A 16,451-nucleotide genomic window follows, 5' to 3' on the forward strand; every position below is an offset into this window, starting at 1 on the left:
TTGGAAAACCAAGGTGTTGAAGGGGGACTGGAAGTTGCAGTGAAACTGCATCTAAGCACGTTCAACTGATGTGTGTTGAACCACACACACTCAGGTCAAGGGAACATAATTTCACTGGTCTTTTACAGGGGAGGACGGAAACCAGCCGGTCCGATTTTGACATCTTGTCAAAAATCAAATTTTATACATTTAGAAATATCAAGTGCGGGACAGGGTTATACCACACAAAGGTACTATGTATTGTGGAAAATGTAAACGATTTTCAGGGGGTAATTTTGATTCTGTGCATTTGTGGCCTTAAATGTTGACTTCCCAGCCCTGGAGTAAGGGTACGAGGCAGGGCTTGTTGCATTTTCTCCCTCTGCTAAGGCTGGCTCTGAATTCTAAGACAGCCGGAGCCCCTCCTCACCAGCTGTCCCCAGGCTGTTCCCAGAGACCTGAGTGAAGCTGGGGGATGGGAGCAAACGTGTGAGGGGCTCAACCTGCATGTGTTCATGCACCTAAATATCTCAAGGGTGCCTCACCTTTATGAAACAAACAAATGAACAAAATATCCTGTCACCTCGGGCACGTCAGCACCCTTCATTTATCAAATGAAGTTGTCAGATGATTAAAGGTCATGGAAGCCTGTGATTCTAGGGCAGGTGATGCGTTTTACTTGGGTGTGTTAGATCCTTTTTAAAAACAAGTCTGCAGGGAATTCTACTCTAAAGTGAACTGTCCATGACTTATCTTTTGTGTTCCCCTGATTTCCACATAACAGTTTTACACAAATACAGCAATGCATTCTGTCAGTGTAATGTGATTCTGTCTTTTGTCATTCACTTGTCTCCCATTTGCCATTGTCAATAGAGACAACTTTTTCAGGGGTCCACACCCGGCTGGGAGTAAAAGCGGGTCTGGGGTAGCTTGCTGAGAGAATAGAAATCCTCACGCATCGTGACCTGCAGGTCCGCTGGGGCTGATGCCTCCCTCCTTGCCTCCACAGCGTGCTCTGAGGACTTCTTCTATGCGTCACAGGGGGGAGACACGGCCATCGAGGGCGTGGACGATGCTGACGACTTTGAGAAGACTCGACAGGCCTTCACACTGCTGGGTAAGGAGCTTGGGAATGGAGGGAAAGACCCGCAGGGTTGATGTCACGGAGAGGAGAAAAGCGTAGCTGTGTCCCACTTGGCTTGTCCACCGTCACCTGCTGATGGGGAAGCCTGCTTGTCCTTGGTGAATGTCCTCCTCTCCTACTCCCTCCCAGCCCATGCACGCCAGGGCTTAAGGCTTGGAGCTTTGTGGACCTTTCCGAAAACATAAGGATTTGAGAGTTGCCCCCGCAGGCACTGTGGGGTCGCCCTTTTCACTCCTTCAGGCCATTGAAGCCGGTGGTGGGAAGCCAAGGAGAGACATGTCTCTTTGCTCTGGGATGTGAGTTCAGAGACTGTGAGTTCATGCCTTTGGGACTAAAGCACCCTTGTATCCCGATCATGGGACCCAAGGTAGAGGCAGACGGGGACGTCTGGTAGCTCTGTCATAATGCAGTGTTTCTGTGATTGCTGTTTCCACGTAGAGCTTAGCAGTGGAGCCTTTAAAACAAGATTTCTCTCCTCTGAGGCATCAATGTCAGTAGAGCTGGAGAAATTACCCCTTCTCCCCTGCCACTTTCGCAGGAGAGGACTCTCTCTAGTGGTAAGATGGAAGGCAAGCCTTTCTTAACTCGGAAATTGAAGTGGTCAATTCCTGGGACCTGCAGCCAGAAAAAACAAAGCTTAGGAAGTCAGCCTGAAACCCATGAAGTGGCCCAGGGTGCCCTTGTGTTGTTCCCAACTTCTTCCCTCACAGAGACAGACGTTTGGTTTCTGACTCATTTAACTAACCCAGAGCAGCATTTCTTAGGTTCTTTGGGGGGAATATGAGAAGTTTTATCCAGTGTCTGAGAAAAGCATGGCCAGGGCACGCCCTGATCTCTCTAGGGGGCCAAAACCAGGGCTTCCTGTGCTGAAATCTGAGTGCTCGTCACTTCTCTGGGTAACTAGTGGATAGATGTGGTTTGTCTTCTGTACCCATGAAAAATGAGTCAGGATCCAGAAACCGCAATGGTATGCCAACAAAGAAAAATTAACATAAGTAATTGTTAACTAGAGCACTAGGAAGTGAGTTAACTATGAAATGGGGAGTAAGAGGACTTTAGGGGTCCAGAAGTAGCAGCTGCCAAAGCACCATCTCTAGGGTGAGGAAGCACAGCCAATAAAGGAACTGTTGACTACGAAACCCTCCCCCCCCCCCCCGACATACACACAGCTGGGCTGAGATTCTGAGCAATTCTCGATGGACATGGATGCCTCAGTCTGGAGGCCAGCTGAGGGTGAAGAAACCTGCAGAAGGTGTGGGCGGCACTGATCTCTGCAAGCAGCCTACAGTTGCTCCAAGATGTGGTGGGGCCAGAACTTCTTAGAAGAAGCTGCTGATGGGGAGACCCTGGCCTGAGGACACAGCTGGAGCTCGCCTGGGAGGTTGCTGGGCTCCCAAGACAAATAATCACTAGGGAGGAACGAAGTATCTTGTTGCTGGTCCCCTGCAAAGTCACCACAGTTCCATCTGGTAACCAAACATCACATTCCACCAGCAGGCAAAGGGGAAATGGTCATAGGGTCTCCTATAGTAGCACAAAGAAGGGTGGATTGAAGCAGTGAGATAATGAATTGATAACTGTATGCCCAACTTCTCCAGCATCATGAAGCTGCTTTACTCTCCAGGGTTGGAGGGCAGGTGAGAGGGGGACTTGATGTTGAGCGGGAGATTATTCAGCCCAGTTTGTCAGAGAAAGGAGGCCTCTGGCAGCTGCCCCTGTGCGCAGTGGGCATGAGCTGCTCCAAGGAGAGGTCGTTCCCTCCAAGGCTCTAAGGAAACTGGGCCCTTGAATTCTCAAAGCAAATGGTGTTTGTAAAATTATTTTAGTAAGTCTTTGTTCCCTACTCTTTAGTAAAAGTGTCCATTTTTTGACTTTAGAGGTTGGCAACCGTTTTCTTAAAGGACAAAATACTAAATATTTTGGGCTTTGTGAGCCATACGTTTTGTGTAGCAGCTTTGCCATTATAATGCGAAAGTAGACAAAATATAAAAGAAGGGTTGTGACAGTGTTCTATTAAAACTTGAATTACAAAAACAGGCTGTGGGTTGTGGGCCATACTCTCAGGTTGCCAAGCCGTCCTATTTTAGTTTCATTGTTTGTTTTGATTTTTGCTTCCCATAGTGAGGCACTGCTTATTCACAGAATCTCATATTAAGAAGGGACTTTCTGGTCAGGATTGTGCAGGAATCTTAACTCTTGTTAGGATTTAATATCTACTGTTTAAACTCCTCTCATGAGCGGGGGTTTGGAAATCCACAGAGCATTGGTTCTGAAGAATAAGTGAAAGAGAGAGAAGTGACACATTCCTCTTGTCCTATGGTGGTCCCAGCCCCCAATTCCTGAGTTGTGCTTCTAATGGAACCTATTTGAGAGCTGGACAGTCTCAGCTCTGATCAACAGCTCGGTACTTCCCTCCCTACCCTCGGCATACAACCATCAGGTCTCCTGTCTTGTCCCGGGTTTCAGCCTCTGGCTTTAATCTGGCTTATTTTTTCCAGTCTTAAATTCAGCCACACTGAATCAAGACATACGCCTCAATTCTTTGGCCTCTGGCTGGGTTTTTTTTTTTTTTTTTGGTTATTAGATTAAGTGAAAGCAGATATTTGAATAACACAAACCTTTCTGTGGACATCTACAAGTACTTGCAGTCTGTGGAATGGTCATCAATTCCGTCGTTCTGTCACTCATGTTTCTGAGCACCTACTGTATGCCAGGCATTGGACATCTAATGATGAAGCAAGAACAGGGAAGGATTCATTATATTTTTTGGATATTTTGAAAATATGTAATTAAAAATTAAAAAGTAGACCGCTGCCCCTGTGAAGCTGACATGGTGGTGGTCATCAAACATTATTAAAGCCTACCGTTAATTTTTCTAGTTCATGCTTGGGTCATTCACTTTGTGGATTATCTGAAGAATGTTGTTAATCCTAGCATGACACATTTTTATTCCCATTTATGTTGGTGTCGCTACCTGACTTTTTAGCCCGAGTAAAGTATTGCCTTAAAATTAAATACCTACAGCCATGGAGGAATAATGGGGGAACAATTGTATTATTTCCTAAACTGAGTGATAGGTTGACTGGTGTTCATTATATTATTCTGTAACTTTTTTTCATATGTCTGAAATATTTTGTAGTTTAAAAAGAAATGATAATGCCTTAAAGCTCAGTATAAACTGCAAGAGATTATCCATATCTTTGATAACATAACTGCGTAAGTAAATTCGACAATAGGGATTTGCTGCCACATTGGTTCCAGGGTAGGTGTGCATGTCTGTAACGATGAAGGAGCAGGTAGCGTGATGAACCACAGCCCCCATCGGGGAATGGCCAAGAGCCAGCCGGCTGGCCATCCAGCCCTGTCACAGCACTCCCAGGAGAAGTTTCTCCTCCTTCCCTCGTTGGCACTCTGGATGTGTGTCACAGATGTTTGCAGGATATTATGTTGGGAGAAAACTGACTGCTGATAAATGACCGTTCTTATTAAACTCATGAAAACATCCATAAAGTGTTGGGTTGAAATGAAGTCCAAAATGAGTCTGCATGATTGCTGCCTCTCCTTTGCTCCTGGAGAAGTGAAAAGGGTAGCGTGACCCATCTGGTTTGATCAGGACAATCAGAGTGAGCACGTTTCCCTTTGAGTCCAGGAGCCCCTTTGCCCTCTGAGCTGTTACTGTGAGTGGTAATTACCTGCTGAGGAGTCGGATCATTGCAGAAGTCACTGCAGAAAATCAAACCTTTTTTTTTTTTTTAAGTTCTTTAAAAAGGGTAAAATGTCCTTTCTATCTATCCTACCATGGGTATGGAGTGTCACTCGTTCTTTTTTTTTTTTTTTTCCAGGAGTGAGAGACTCCCATCAGATAAGCATTTTTAAGATAATTGCTTCTATCCTGCACCTTGGAAATGTGGAGATTCAGGCTGAGCGCGATGGTGATTCCTGTAGTATATCAGTAAGTTGCACCCAGCACTCGAGATAAAACGTACACAATTCACTCCTTTCTTACAGTGTTATACAACTGAAATGCGTCTTTACATTTAGCGGACTCTCATAGGTTATTTGTTCTTACCAGAAATGGTTTCTGTTTCCTTGCTGATCATTTTTTAGAAGAACAAGTCTTTTTCAAATTAGCTGCCATCAAATTTCCATCACTGAGGGCAGGGAATTTAGTGGGTAGTCTATAAATCAGATTTGATGGTTTGATTTCCCGAGTACCCTGAGATCCGTGGAACCCCACAAAGCATATCAACCCACAAGTCCATTCTGAGCTCCCGCCTGAACATCGTCCTGAAGGGATACAAAGAAGTGTTGTACAGCACTACTTGGGACTGTCTCAGAGGAGCTTACAGTCTAACTGGGTAGACCAGGTAGCTGGCAACACTTGGCAAGATTTTGGCAGCACAAAGCAGAATTTTAAGTGAGACGTCTATCTGAAAGGAGTGCAAACTGTAAAGCGCTCCATCAGTGCTCATAATGACTGCTATTTTCCTGGTGCCTAACGTAGTACCTGGTATGTGGTAGATGAAAACGCCTACGTGGGTGGATGGTGGGGTAGGTAACAGTACAGTGGTGTAGGCAGACACTGTTGTGGCCCTCTGGTATTTCGTGGTGCTGGGCAAGGTAGAACTGGTATTCGGACCACGACTAAGTGAATCTGCAGTGGTGCATTGCATTGTAGACCTCTTTGCCCACTTACTGCTAAGTCCTGGGAGGTGCAAAGCGTGAGTCTCACTCCAAAGGCCTTAGAATTTAAATAACCAATATTGGGAAAAGACAGGAACTATACTTCAGAATATGAACATGGGCACAGTTCCATGGCTTTTTCAACTGAGCAAACATTTATTCTCCTCCTACTGTTTGTCTAAGATTAGGGGTTATCATAAGTTAAAACTGGCCCTGCCTTTAGGGAGAGGAAGACATGGATTGTAGCTGACATCCAGCAGAGCTCCTCACCCTCCCCTCATCCCCGCTCCATACATGTTCCCTAAAAGAGAAATGGTCTTAGGTTTGGGAGGTCCCCCAGGGCCATTCAGGGCTGCCACCATCCTCAGCATGGAGCCTGCAGCCTCATGAGTGTGAAAGGAGAGAAGGTTGGAGCTGGACGGTGTTAGGTGCCCCTGGACATCGGGGGTCGGGGCGGGACGGGGAGTTTGGCAGTGATGACGCTGGGTCCAGAGGAGGACCTGTGTCTCGGTGTGGTGGTGGGTGGGCCTCCAGTGCAGGACAAACAATCCCCCGGGCTGCATCTTTACGGCTAGTGAACTCTTGCCCCTGATGTATTTTCCTTCATGAGAACAGCATAGAAGGTCTGTTCCTCCCGCACCCCCACCAGTAAATACCCCATGCTTCCTTAGGGCAACTGTCCTCTGCCAGGTGGCAGGGACAGGTGAGATTAGGAACAATTGTATTGGCTGGTACAATGGTACAATTTGTATTATGCTGGTAAGATGCAGGAAAGATGACATGTTCTCTTGGCCCCACCCCACCCCTTCCCAGTCCCCTTCTCCTCTGGGTCACATCCTGGTCATACACCCCATCATGGTTTCTTACAGTATCCGTACCTCTGCTCCATGGCATGTGTTTGAATGGCCTCAAATACATTTTGGTTTATTTCTCAGGCACGTAGAGTGAGCCTCCTACTGGAAATGCCGTCTATCCATACGCAGCGTGCCTTCTGCTCACTAGTTTTTATTTTTAATTAAGGCATGAAAATGTGTTCCATGACTGCCAGAGTTGCCCTGGAGAGGCAACAGCATGCAATTACTTGGATGCCAGAGGCAATTTGTTTCTTGAATTTGGCAGCATAGGCCCGCAAACCTAATCTGCTACGTATGATGCTGGCTATTTTTAATGGATTTAGCATCATTTAATTAAGCTTAAGTGTAATTGCATGATGTTAAATCAGTTTCAGTTAGCACCTTTAATCAACTCTCAGAAGAGGGTAATAGAGGGGTAAGCCACACCCCACTGCAGTGGATGGGAACCCATCCTGGGGAGGTGATCAAATACTTCCAGATCTTGTGGTCCTTTCTCTACTGCGTTTGTTCACCTGGGAGGGGCCAGGGAGGGGAGGGAGCCTGTGGGCAGGCTTGGGCAGTCATGTTTTCTGCTAGCAGGCCATTTACATGTCAGCGAGTCCAGCTGCAGAGCTCTGCCTAGCGATTCAGAATATCTTGGAAATAGATGAACAAGGTGGACACTTGCCACCTCAGAACCTGTTGGTGGACAAGCAGTCCCCAGTCACTTCACTTCATCACACGAGGTTTTCTGTTGGGGAAGGGAGCGAGCAGGTGGGGGTAGCTGCAGAGGGAAAGGCTGTTGTCCAGGAGAAGTGGCCATGGCAACGCCACCTGCTGAGTGAGGGAAAAGACTGGGGCCTCACCCAGCTCAAGCTGATTCTCCTCCTGGGCTGGGCGAGGAGCTCTGGGCCACAGCTGGGGAGCTTCATTCACTTCACCCCATTTTCTTCATCTGAAAAATGAGGGAGATTGGGTTAGAATGATAGTTCCCAAGGCAGTTTCCTGGGAACCTTAACCCTGAGAACCTTCACCAATTTCTTAGGAAGATGAGGGTTCTTTGGTCAAGTAAGTTCCAGAAAAGCTCCGTAAAATATCTTATCCCCTGATGCTTGCAGGGTACTTGAGCAAACCAGTTCAGTTGTGTTTAATCTGATGTCACTCTCCCTTCCCCTCTTGTTAAATAAAGGCAATTAATGTTCTTTCTAACTATTATTTCACAAACCATATTTTGGCATCATAACACTGGCCTTAAAGAGGTTCTTTCCTGTTGTGGCACTGTTCTTTTGTCATTTTGCTTGTTTGGGGTAGATTTTAAATACCTGTAGGAGAAAACAATGGCCTGGGGATGTGGTGTTAAGCAGAAACGGTACATGTGAGCCCTTTTCATTGAACAAGCCCTTATTTAAATCCTACTCGGCAGCCTCATCAGAAAATGAGTGCCACACGCCGTCGAGGGCCGTTAGGAGGCAGCATATCGTGTTCCGAAGGACTCCTGTTCAGCCTCAGAGTTAATAAGCAATCCGCAGGCTTATGGTTGGGGTATCAGCTTTCCCGGCAGGTTTAGCGGAGGGGGTGAATAATGGGCGAGAGGAGCCAGTGAGGAAAACCAGGTTTTCCGTGGCGTGCCCTGAGTGGGCAGCAAGGGTCATCCAAGCCACATACACATTTGGGTGATATACCCAAGTCACCCACAGGGATTTGTCTTATCAGTGAGTCAAAGGCCAGGTTGGTATGATGGGCACTGGGGGTAAATGATGGTCAAGATGAAATGCAGCTGGAGAGGCAGCTGGGCTCATGGGTGGAGGGCCCTGAGCACCCGGGTGAGACTTTGCACTTCCCTGGGACGCAGCTTCTCACCTGTGGAGAAGGGAATCCTGGAGGAATTCCCAGTTCCCCACCCCAGCTCTAAACGTGTGGTGTTATCAGCTGCCGCATTCCCAAGTGATCTTCTCAGGTCAAAATTTGTTGCATATTTTTGCCATTTGCCCTAACTTTCTACTTGGATTCAAGTTTTTCCCTGACGCATCAAGTGCTTTAAGACTATAAAGTTTAATTACATGTTAATGTAGTATCACTGAGGCCAAGATGAAAGAAAGTGTGCTTGGAAGCTCAGGACGGTGTGGTGCCAGTGGGGGAAGGGACACTGTCCTCTAGGGTTCAGCTCCGGGCCCACCCATTTCCGAGCACACAGCTGGTAGACTGGGTGCCAGCCAAAGGCTCGCTTGTACGCGAGGACTTCTTTCTGGGTTGTGGGGGAGGCCCTGCATTGGAACTCTGCAGGTGGAAAGTGGCCTTACACTGATTCTGCTGCCCTGCGGCTGCTTCCGCTTCGTGGTGTACCCATTCCTATGCTATCAGTTCTCATTCTGCTCCTCCCACTTGGGGGACCCTCCCCTACCAGTTACTCTGCACCCAGCAGGTGAAGGAAGAGGTGACAGGAAGAGTACAGTGAGTTTTTGTTTTTTAAAGCCCTGATGATTTGGTTGTTAGCAGGTGTAATGATCAGTTTGAACAACTCTTTGGGCCCAATTGTCATTTCCACTTAGTGGTGTGACAGTGAGACTTCTGGGCAACGGCTAGGGATGAAATGGCGTGCCAGGGGTGGCCTTTACGGGGGCTCATTCTCTCCCTAGGCGGGAGGGGAGAGGGCATGGTTGTGGGCTCGTCCCCCACGCCCTCCTGAGCCCTCTCCCCCACGTCTCTTCCAGCCGCAGGATGAACATCTAAGCAACTTCTGCCGACTGCTGGGGGTGGAGCACAGTCAGATGGAGCACTGGCTGTGCCATCGCAAACTGGTCACCGCCGCGGAGACCTACGTCAAGACTATGTCCCTTCAGCAGGTGGTCAACGCGCGCAACGCCCTGGCCAAGCACATCTACGCCCAGCTGTTCGGCTGGATTGTGGAGCATGTGAACAAGGCCCTGCACACCTCCTTGAAGCAGCACTCCTTCATTGGGGTCCTGGACATCTACGGGTGGGTAGACGGGCTGTGACCCCCCCCTCCTGCCTTCCTCCCCACCTGGGGATTTGCAGGCAGTGTCGACCTGCCAGCAAGGCCCGACCTCCTTAGCTGTTCTCCGCCAGGGGAGTGTGAAATGTGGGGCGACAGTTCTGGGTGTCACAGGGACGGGTCACCACTGGCACCTCGTGGCCTAAGGCCAGGGATGCTAGTTGTCGTGCCGTGTGAAGGACAGTCCCAAGGAAGAACAGACCCTGTGCAAACCCCAGTAAGCTCCCCCAGTGAGAAACCTTGTACACATCCCCTTTTGTAACTGGGAGACAGGCCCAGAGAAGGAAACGCCTTGCCCAGCATCGAACTGGAAGTTACTAGAAACTTCAGTTTGGATTTCCTACCTCAGTTAATGTTTTGGTTAAATCTACCGTTTGACCTCATTCACTATGTCACCCAGCAAGGTGAGTATTTTCATACCATAATCATGCCCAGCACTGTACAGATTTGTGTTGCGTGTGGTCATGCTTGAAATTTCTCTTCCTTTCAGAATTCTAGCCTGATGGAAAGGACTATTATTTATAACAGCATATTTTGCAGGGAGAGGCAGCGTGGCACAGTGGAAGGTCTGCTTGACGAGGCATCAGGAGACTGGTGCCTTGACATACTGCTGTCACCAGATCACTGAGTGACTTTGCAGGTCACAGCCCCTTTCTGGGTTTTCATTTCTATAGCTTGAAATGAAGTTTTGAACCACTGTCTCTCTGAGGTTCTTTCCAGATCCTTGTAGAATTGTTGGAAATGACATGTACTGGGTTGCAGCCTCCCCTGCACTTCCTTTGTGATCAACGTCTTGCCCTTTTTAAGCTAGTAATAGATGAAGTGTCCTGGGTCTTGATGTCATAGAAGTCACGGCTTCCATCTTAAAATAGAAATTGGGGCCCATAGTGCAGAGTTGTAAGAACAGTGATGGTGCTCAGTGGGAACAACTGCCGTGGGCTGATGAGCTGGGACACGTCTTCTGTTGAGGCCGTAGCTAAGGGGACGCCCCTCTTGGAGTGGCCACTTGCTGTGCTAAGATGGGCTGTCCTCATGCCATCTCCAGTGCCCTTGTTCATCATTGATTTTCAAATCAAACCATGTCACATGCTGTGGAGGTAACAAAAGAAGGAAACTTGATTTCTGGCATCACAACGGCCTCCGGAATAGGCCAAAGAGTTAAGTCACGCACAGGGGCTACGTGACACAAGAGGCAATAGAAGGAATAGTAGCAGGGCAGTAGGAGGGCTCGGACACTTAGGGGTGTACAAGTTTCAAGGCAGGAGAGGGCCTATGAACTATGCTTGTTGGCATCGTTCAGAGAAAGCCGTATGTGGGAGGTGCGGCTTGAATTGGATCTTTTAAAAAGCGGGAGTAGCATATGGAAGGCACCCTTGGGAATAGAAGCGCAGTCAAGACAGTAGGAAAAAGCAAAGTGTGAAAGGAAACCTCCTAGGTGTTGGAGTAAACAGTGGAGAAGCTGGAGAAGGCAGCGTCAGGGTTTTAGCTGAGTGACGGGGCACCCCACTGCCCATTTCGAATTGCTCTGGAGAGAGCGTAGAACTAACTCTGCCCAGCTGTCAGTAACTAATTCTGGTTTGTTCTTTCCTCTGTTGTGAATCTTTTCAGGTAATTAGGTTTCCCCCAAAAATTGACCTTTAATGTTACTTTCTGAAAGGGGACCCAGAAAAGCAGGCTGCAGCATGTGACCCAATTCCTTTCATCTATCTGGCAAGAATCTAATTTGACTGAGTTTACGATTTGGGAAGATTAACATGCAGACTCACTGTTGATGATAGCATGTAGAAATATTTTGACTTCAGTGCCACTGATACATAAAAATCTCATGCTTCAGCTCTATTATAATCGCACACTGTCGCAGCAACGCCTCCAGTTTCAATAGACTGGTTCCTCCCTTCCCAGGGATCCCCAGGGAAAGGCTTTGCTCATTGGCGAGGGCCTCTATGAACTGGGTGTTGGTGCGGCTCCATCTGGGCTCGTGCAAGCTTGGATTTCGTACTTAGATTTGTCATTTAATTCTTATAATTGAATTTATCTTCTCTATGGTCCTGTAACTACCCAAAGGGGAGAGAGAGATTGTGGGGAAGGCTTGTCTGTGGTTGGAAAGGTAGATTTGTCTGTGGATGGGTGGGGATCCTTAGATTTCCGTTTGTGGTGCCAACTCCTGACGTGTGTATGTTCCTCATCTCAGAGTGGCCGTGGGTTCCTTCGAGAACATCTGACAGCTTTCCGGTGAGAGCAGGGTCCCATGGCAGGGCCAAGCCGCATGGGACCGGCCACATAGAACCCGCTTGGGAATTTTCCTACCCTTTGCACTTCCTTCCAGGCATGCTATGCTGTTTTCTCTTTCTCTTTTTTAAATCCTCGTTGTGTCTCAGAAGCTAATTTACCTTTTCAAACTGTGTCATAAAGAAGTCATATTTCAAAAGTGAATCACTCTCCTTCTGGACAGAAGTGCGGTGCATGACTACTCTTCCAGTGTGCTCGAGGCAGTGCCAAGTTCACCGAAAGGCAGAGCTCAGGACAGCAAGTTAGGTCCAAGGTGGTTCAGAGTTACCAAGCTGGCTGTGTTCCTGGGCCATTTGTTACCGAGGAAGCACTCACAGACATTCCCTGAACATGCGTGTGCGTGCTCCTCAGCAGTTCTGGTCTGCCAAGAAATCACTGTATAAATTAGCACGGGCTGAGACGCTCTTTTCTGGTCAGAGGGTATGTAATGAACTCCTAGGAAATTAAAACCAAACACTTCACCACAGAAAAGCAGGTGACTTGAATCTGGGAGGTACTGTTTCTGACCTATCAGGTTACTCACATCATTTCCCCCCCTTTCTTCAACCTCCCCCCCACTCTGGTTCAAGCCATTGTTTCTCAGTCTAGTTGTGTAGGACACAGCTCCCTGGCCCATGCTAGTATTAGGAGCCTTGCGCTCCCCCCGGCTGAGGCTGTCGGTCGCCAGTCGTAGGTTGGCTGCTCACGGCAGCTGCCGGCTGCTCATGCTGGGCACCGGCTGCTCCTGGCAGCACACGGTAGCTCACCGCAGCACAGCAACTCACGCCAACCTCCTGCTGCTCACAGCGGCCCAGCTCCAGGGAGAGCTGTTATTCACAATCTTAGCTGTAGAGGGTGCAGCTCACTGGCCCATGTGGGAATTGAACCAGCGACCTTGGCATTAGGAGCAGGGCGCTCCAACCGCCTGAGCCACTGGGCTGGCCCATCATTTCTTAATCCAGGAGAAAATGGTGGACATCTGAGATGACTCATGTTGAGCTCTTTATGGTCATCTCCCTTTCCCGGTCATGGTGTCTTTCTGCCTTATTTCCTCTGGACTTCAGATGCCTTCCAGAAACCCACTGAATCTTTTTTTTTAAATTAATGTGATCCTCCTTCAATTATCTGGAAATGGGTATCACACATGATGCTCCACCTCTCTTGCCCTCTCTAACCACTGCCCATTTCAAACTAATTACCATCTTTAGATTTTATTTATGATACAGCTATGGAAAGTTATTCTTTCTAAGGAGCCTGTCATCCTCCATGCATCAGAAAACTCCAGTATTATTTTTTATTTTGGGGTTTTTTTAACCCAAATCTCGGACCACCAAACACTAAAGAGGGAGAAGACCATCTATTCAGTGTCCTGGTAAAAGGGTGGCCTCCTTACACCTTGCTCCTCTGTCCCAGCTCCAAAAAAGTGCAAAGCAAGCAACACCCAGAGCAGTTTAGCCAGTCCAAGCCAAGGTCCTTTCCTTAACTAAGGATCTGTGAAGCTGCCGGCTGGATATTGCCAGGCAGGGATGGAAATCAATAAGAAAGAGCCAGGCAGCTTTAGGCCAGGGTTTCCTTTTCATGTTGCATTAACCAGCACATGCCTCTACAGGCTTGATTAATTGAAGCCATAATCCTGTATTGCTCTCCGCTCCTTGAGGCAGCAAGAAATACATGGCTTCAATTTGGGACAGATCCACGTTAGTCTTTGACTTGAGCCTTCAAAATGCCAAGGTAGCAGGGGGCTTTGGCTAAGACCAGCTTGTTCTTGATGAGGATGGTTGGCCTAGGAGACTTTTGGAGGAAGGTAGTGTTACAGATTGATGCCTTATGCTGAGGAACCATTTGGGGAGGATGCAGAGGGAGGATAGGGACGTTTGGGCCCCAGGAAGCAGGAAATGGGATCTGCTGGAATTTTGTATCCTTCTCAACCCTCATCTTACTTTCTATGTCTCTGGTGGTATTTCCTAACTTCAGCATTCCAGTCTATTCAGTGCTTTTTAATGATGTATTTTTTAAAATGATTTTTTTAAATTGTGTTTTAGAAAATGCATAAAATTTACCATCTTAACCATTTTCAAGTATACAGTTTAGTAATGGTAAGTATATTCACGTTGTGGGGTGACAGATCACCAGAACTTTTTCACGTTGGAAAACTGAAACTACCTATTGAAAACTCCCATTTTTCTTCCCACCAGCTCCCAGAAACTGCCATTCTACTATGTCTTTCTGGGAGTTTGACTACTTTAGAGACTTCATTTAAGTGGAATCATGCAGTATTTGTCTTTTTGTGAGTGGCTTACTTCATTTAGCATAATGTCCTTAAGATTCATCCAGGTTAGAGCATGTGATAGGATTTTTCCTTGTTTTTGAAAGCTGAACAATACTCCATTGTATGAATACACCACGTTTTGTTTATCCATTCACCTAAGGTTTTTTTTCATATTTTAATAATTTTGTTTTTCAATTACAGTTAACATACAATATTATATTAGTTTCAGATGTACAACATGGTAATTAGACATTTATATAATTTACAAAGTGCTCACCCCAATAAATCTAGTGCGCATCTGACACCATACACAGTTACCACAATATTAACAATATTCCTTATGCTATATTTCATGTCTCCATGGCTGTTTATACTTCTTAATCCCTTCCCCTTTTTTCACCCACACCCCCATCCCCTCTCCCGTCTGCCAAACATCAAAATGCTCTCTATACCTGTGTTTTGTTTATTTTGTTTTTTAGAAATCATATGGTATTTTTCTTTCTCTGACTTATTTCACTTAGCATAATACCCTCTAGGTCCATTTGCGTTGTTGCAGATGGCAATATTTTATTCTTTTTTATGGCTGGGTAATATTCCATTGTATATATACATTTATACAACCTCCTCTTTATCCATTCATCCATTGACAGACACCCAGGCTGTCTCCACATCTTGGCCATTGTAAACAATGCTGCAATGAACATGTGGATACACATGTCCCTTCGAAGTAGTGTTTTGGGTTTCTTTGAATAAATACCCAGAAGTGAAATTACTGGGTTCTTTTTTGTCTCTTGTTATAGCTTTTATTTTAAAGTCTGATATGTCTGGTATAAGTATTGCTACCCCAGATGTGTTTTTTGTTTGTTTTTGTTTTTTGTTTATTTGTTTCCATTTTCATGAACTAGCTTTTTCCATTCCTTTACTTTAAATTTGTGTGTCTTTTGATCTGAAGTGAGTCTGTTGTAGGCAGCATATGTGAGGGTCTTGTTTTCTCATCCATTCAGCCACTCTGTCTTTTGATTGGAGCATTTAATTCATTTACATTTAAAGTAAGTGTTAATAGATATATAGTTATTGCCATTTTATTCATATTTTTAACCTTTTTTTTCTTCGCCTTAAAGAGGTCCCTCTAACATTTCTTATAATACTGGTTTGATAGTAATGAACTCCTTTAGCATTTTCTTGTGGGAAACTCTTTATCTGTCCTTAGATTCTAAATAATAGCTTTACTGGGTAGAGTAATCTTGGTTGTAGGTCCTTGCTTTTCATCACTTTGAGTATTTCCGGCCAGTTTCTTCTGGCCTGTGAAGTTTCTGTTGAGAAATCAGCTGATAGTCTTATGTGAGCTCCTTTAGTAACTAACTGCTTTTCTCTTGCTGCTTTTAAGATTCTCTCTTTGTCCTTAACCTTTGGCGTTTTAATTATGGTGTATTTTGGTGTGGGCCTCTTTGGGTTCATCTTGTCTGAGACTCTGAGCTTCCTGGGCTTGTGTGTCTATTTCCTTCACTAGGTTAGAGAAGTTTTCCATCATTTTTTCTTCAAGTAGGTTTCTGATTCCTTGCTCTCTCCTCGTTCCAATACCCCTAGGATGCAAATGTTGTTATGCTTGATGTTGTCCCCGAGGTCTCTTAAACTATCCTCTTTTTCTTTGGATTCTTTTTCATTTTTATTGTTCTGATTGGGTGTTTTCTGCTACCTTATTTTCTAAATCACTGATTTGATCTTCTACGTTGTCTAATCTGTTGATGCCCTCTAATGTATTCCTTATTTCGGTTATTGTAGTCTTCATTTCTGACTGGTTCTTTTTTATGTTTTCTATCTCTGTCTGTGTTTCCCATTTCTTTGTTGAAGACCATTAAGATCATCTAGCATCCTTATAACCAGTATTTTGAACTCTGCATCTAGTAGTTTGCTTATCTCTATTTTGTTTAGTTCTTTTTCTGTAGCTTTGTTCTGTTCTTTCATTTGGGACATGTTTCTTTGTCTCCCCATTTTGGCTGCCTCCTGTGTTTCTTTCCATGTATTTGGTAGGGCTGCTATGTCGCCTGGTCTTTGCAGAGTGGCCTTATGTGGTAGGTGTCCTGTAGGTCCCAGTGGCACAGTCTCTCTGGTCACCAGAGCTGGGTGCTCCAGGTGTGCCCCTTGTGTGGGTTGTGTGTGCCCTCCTGTTGTAGTTGAGCCTTCATTGCTGTTTGCACATCAGTGGGAAAGATTGACCCTCAGGCTGATTGGTTGTGAGGACTGGCTGTGACTACAGTGGAG

The 16,451-nt window shown here is 46.2% G+C and overlaps 1 protein-coding gene across 4 annotated transcripts in view; it reads left to right on the forward strand.

The window, feature by feature from the left end:
• MYO5B (myosin VB) overlaps positions 1-16,451 on the forward strand; it is a 310,561-nt gene that overhangs the window by 171,065 nt on the left and 123,045 nt on the right. For all 4 annotated transcript variants that reach the window (XM_081079088.1, XM_081079087.1, XM_081079089.1 and 1 more), the window contains exons 8-10: positions 989-1,096; positions 4,966-5,075; positions 9,351-9,616. In XM_081079088.1, the coding sequence (XP_080935214.1) occupies positions 989-1,096; positions 4,966-5,075; positions 9,351-9,616 (484 nt within the window). The remainder of the gene's footprint in view (positions 1-988; positions 1,097-4,965; positions 5,076-9,350; positions 9,617-16,451) is intronic.

The sequence above is a fragment of the Rhinolophus hipposideros genome (genome assembly GCF_964194185.1).
Source record: "Rhinolophus hipposideros genome assembly, chromosome: 17".
NCBI classification, from domain to species: Eukaryota; Metazoa; Chordata; class Mammalia; order Chiroptera; family Rhinolophidae; genus Rhinolophus; species Rhinolophus hipposideros.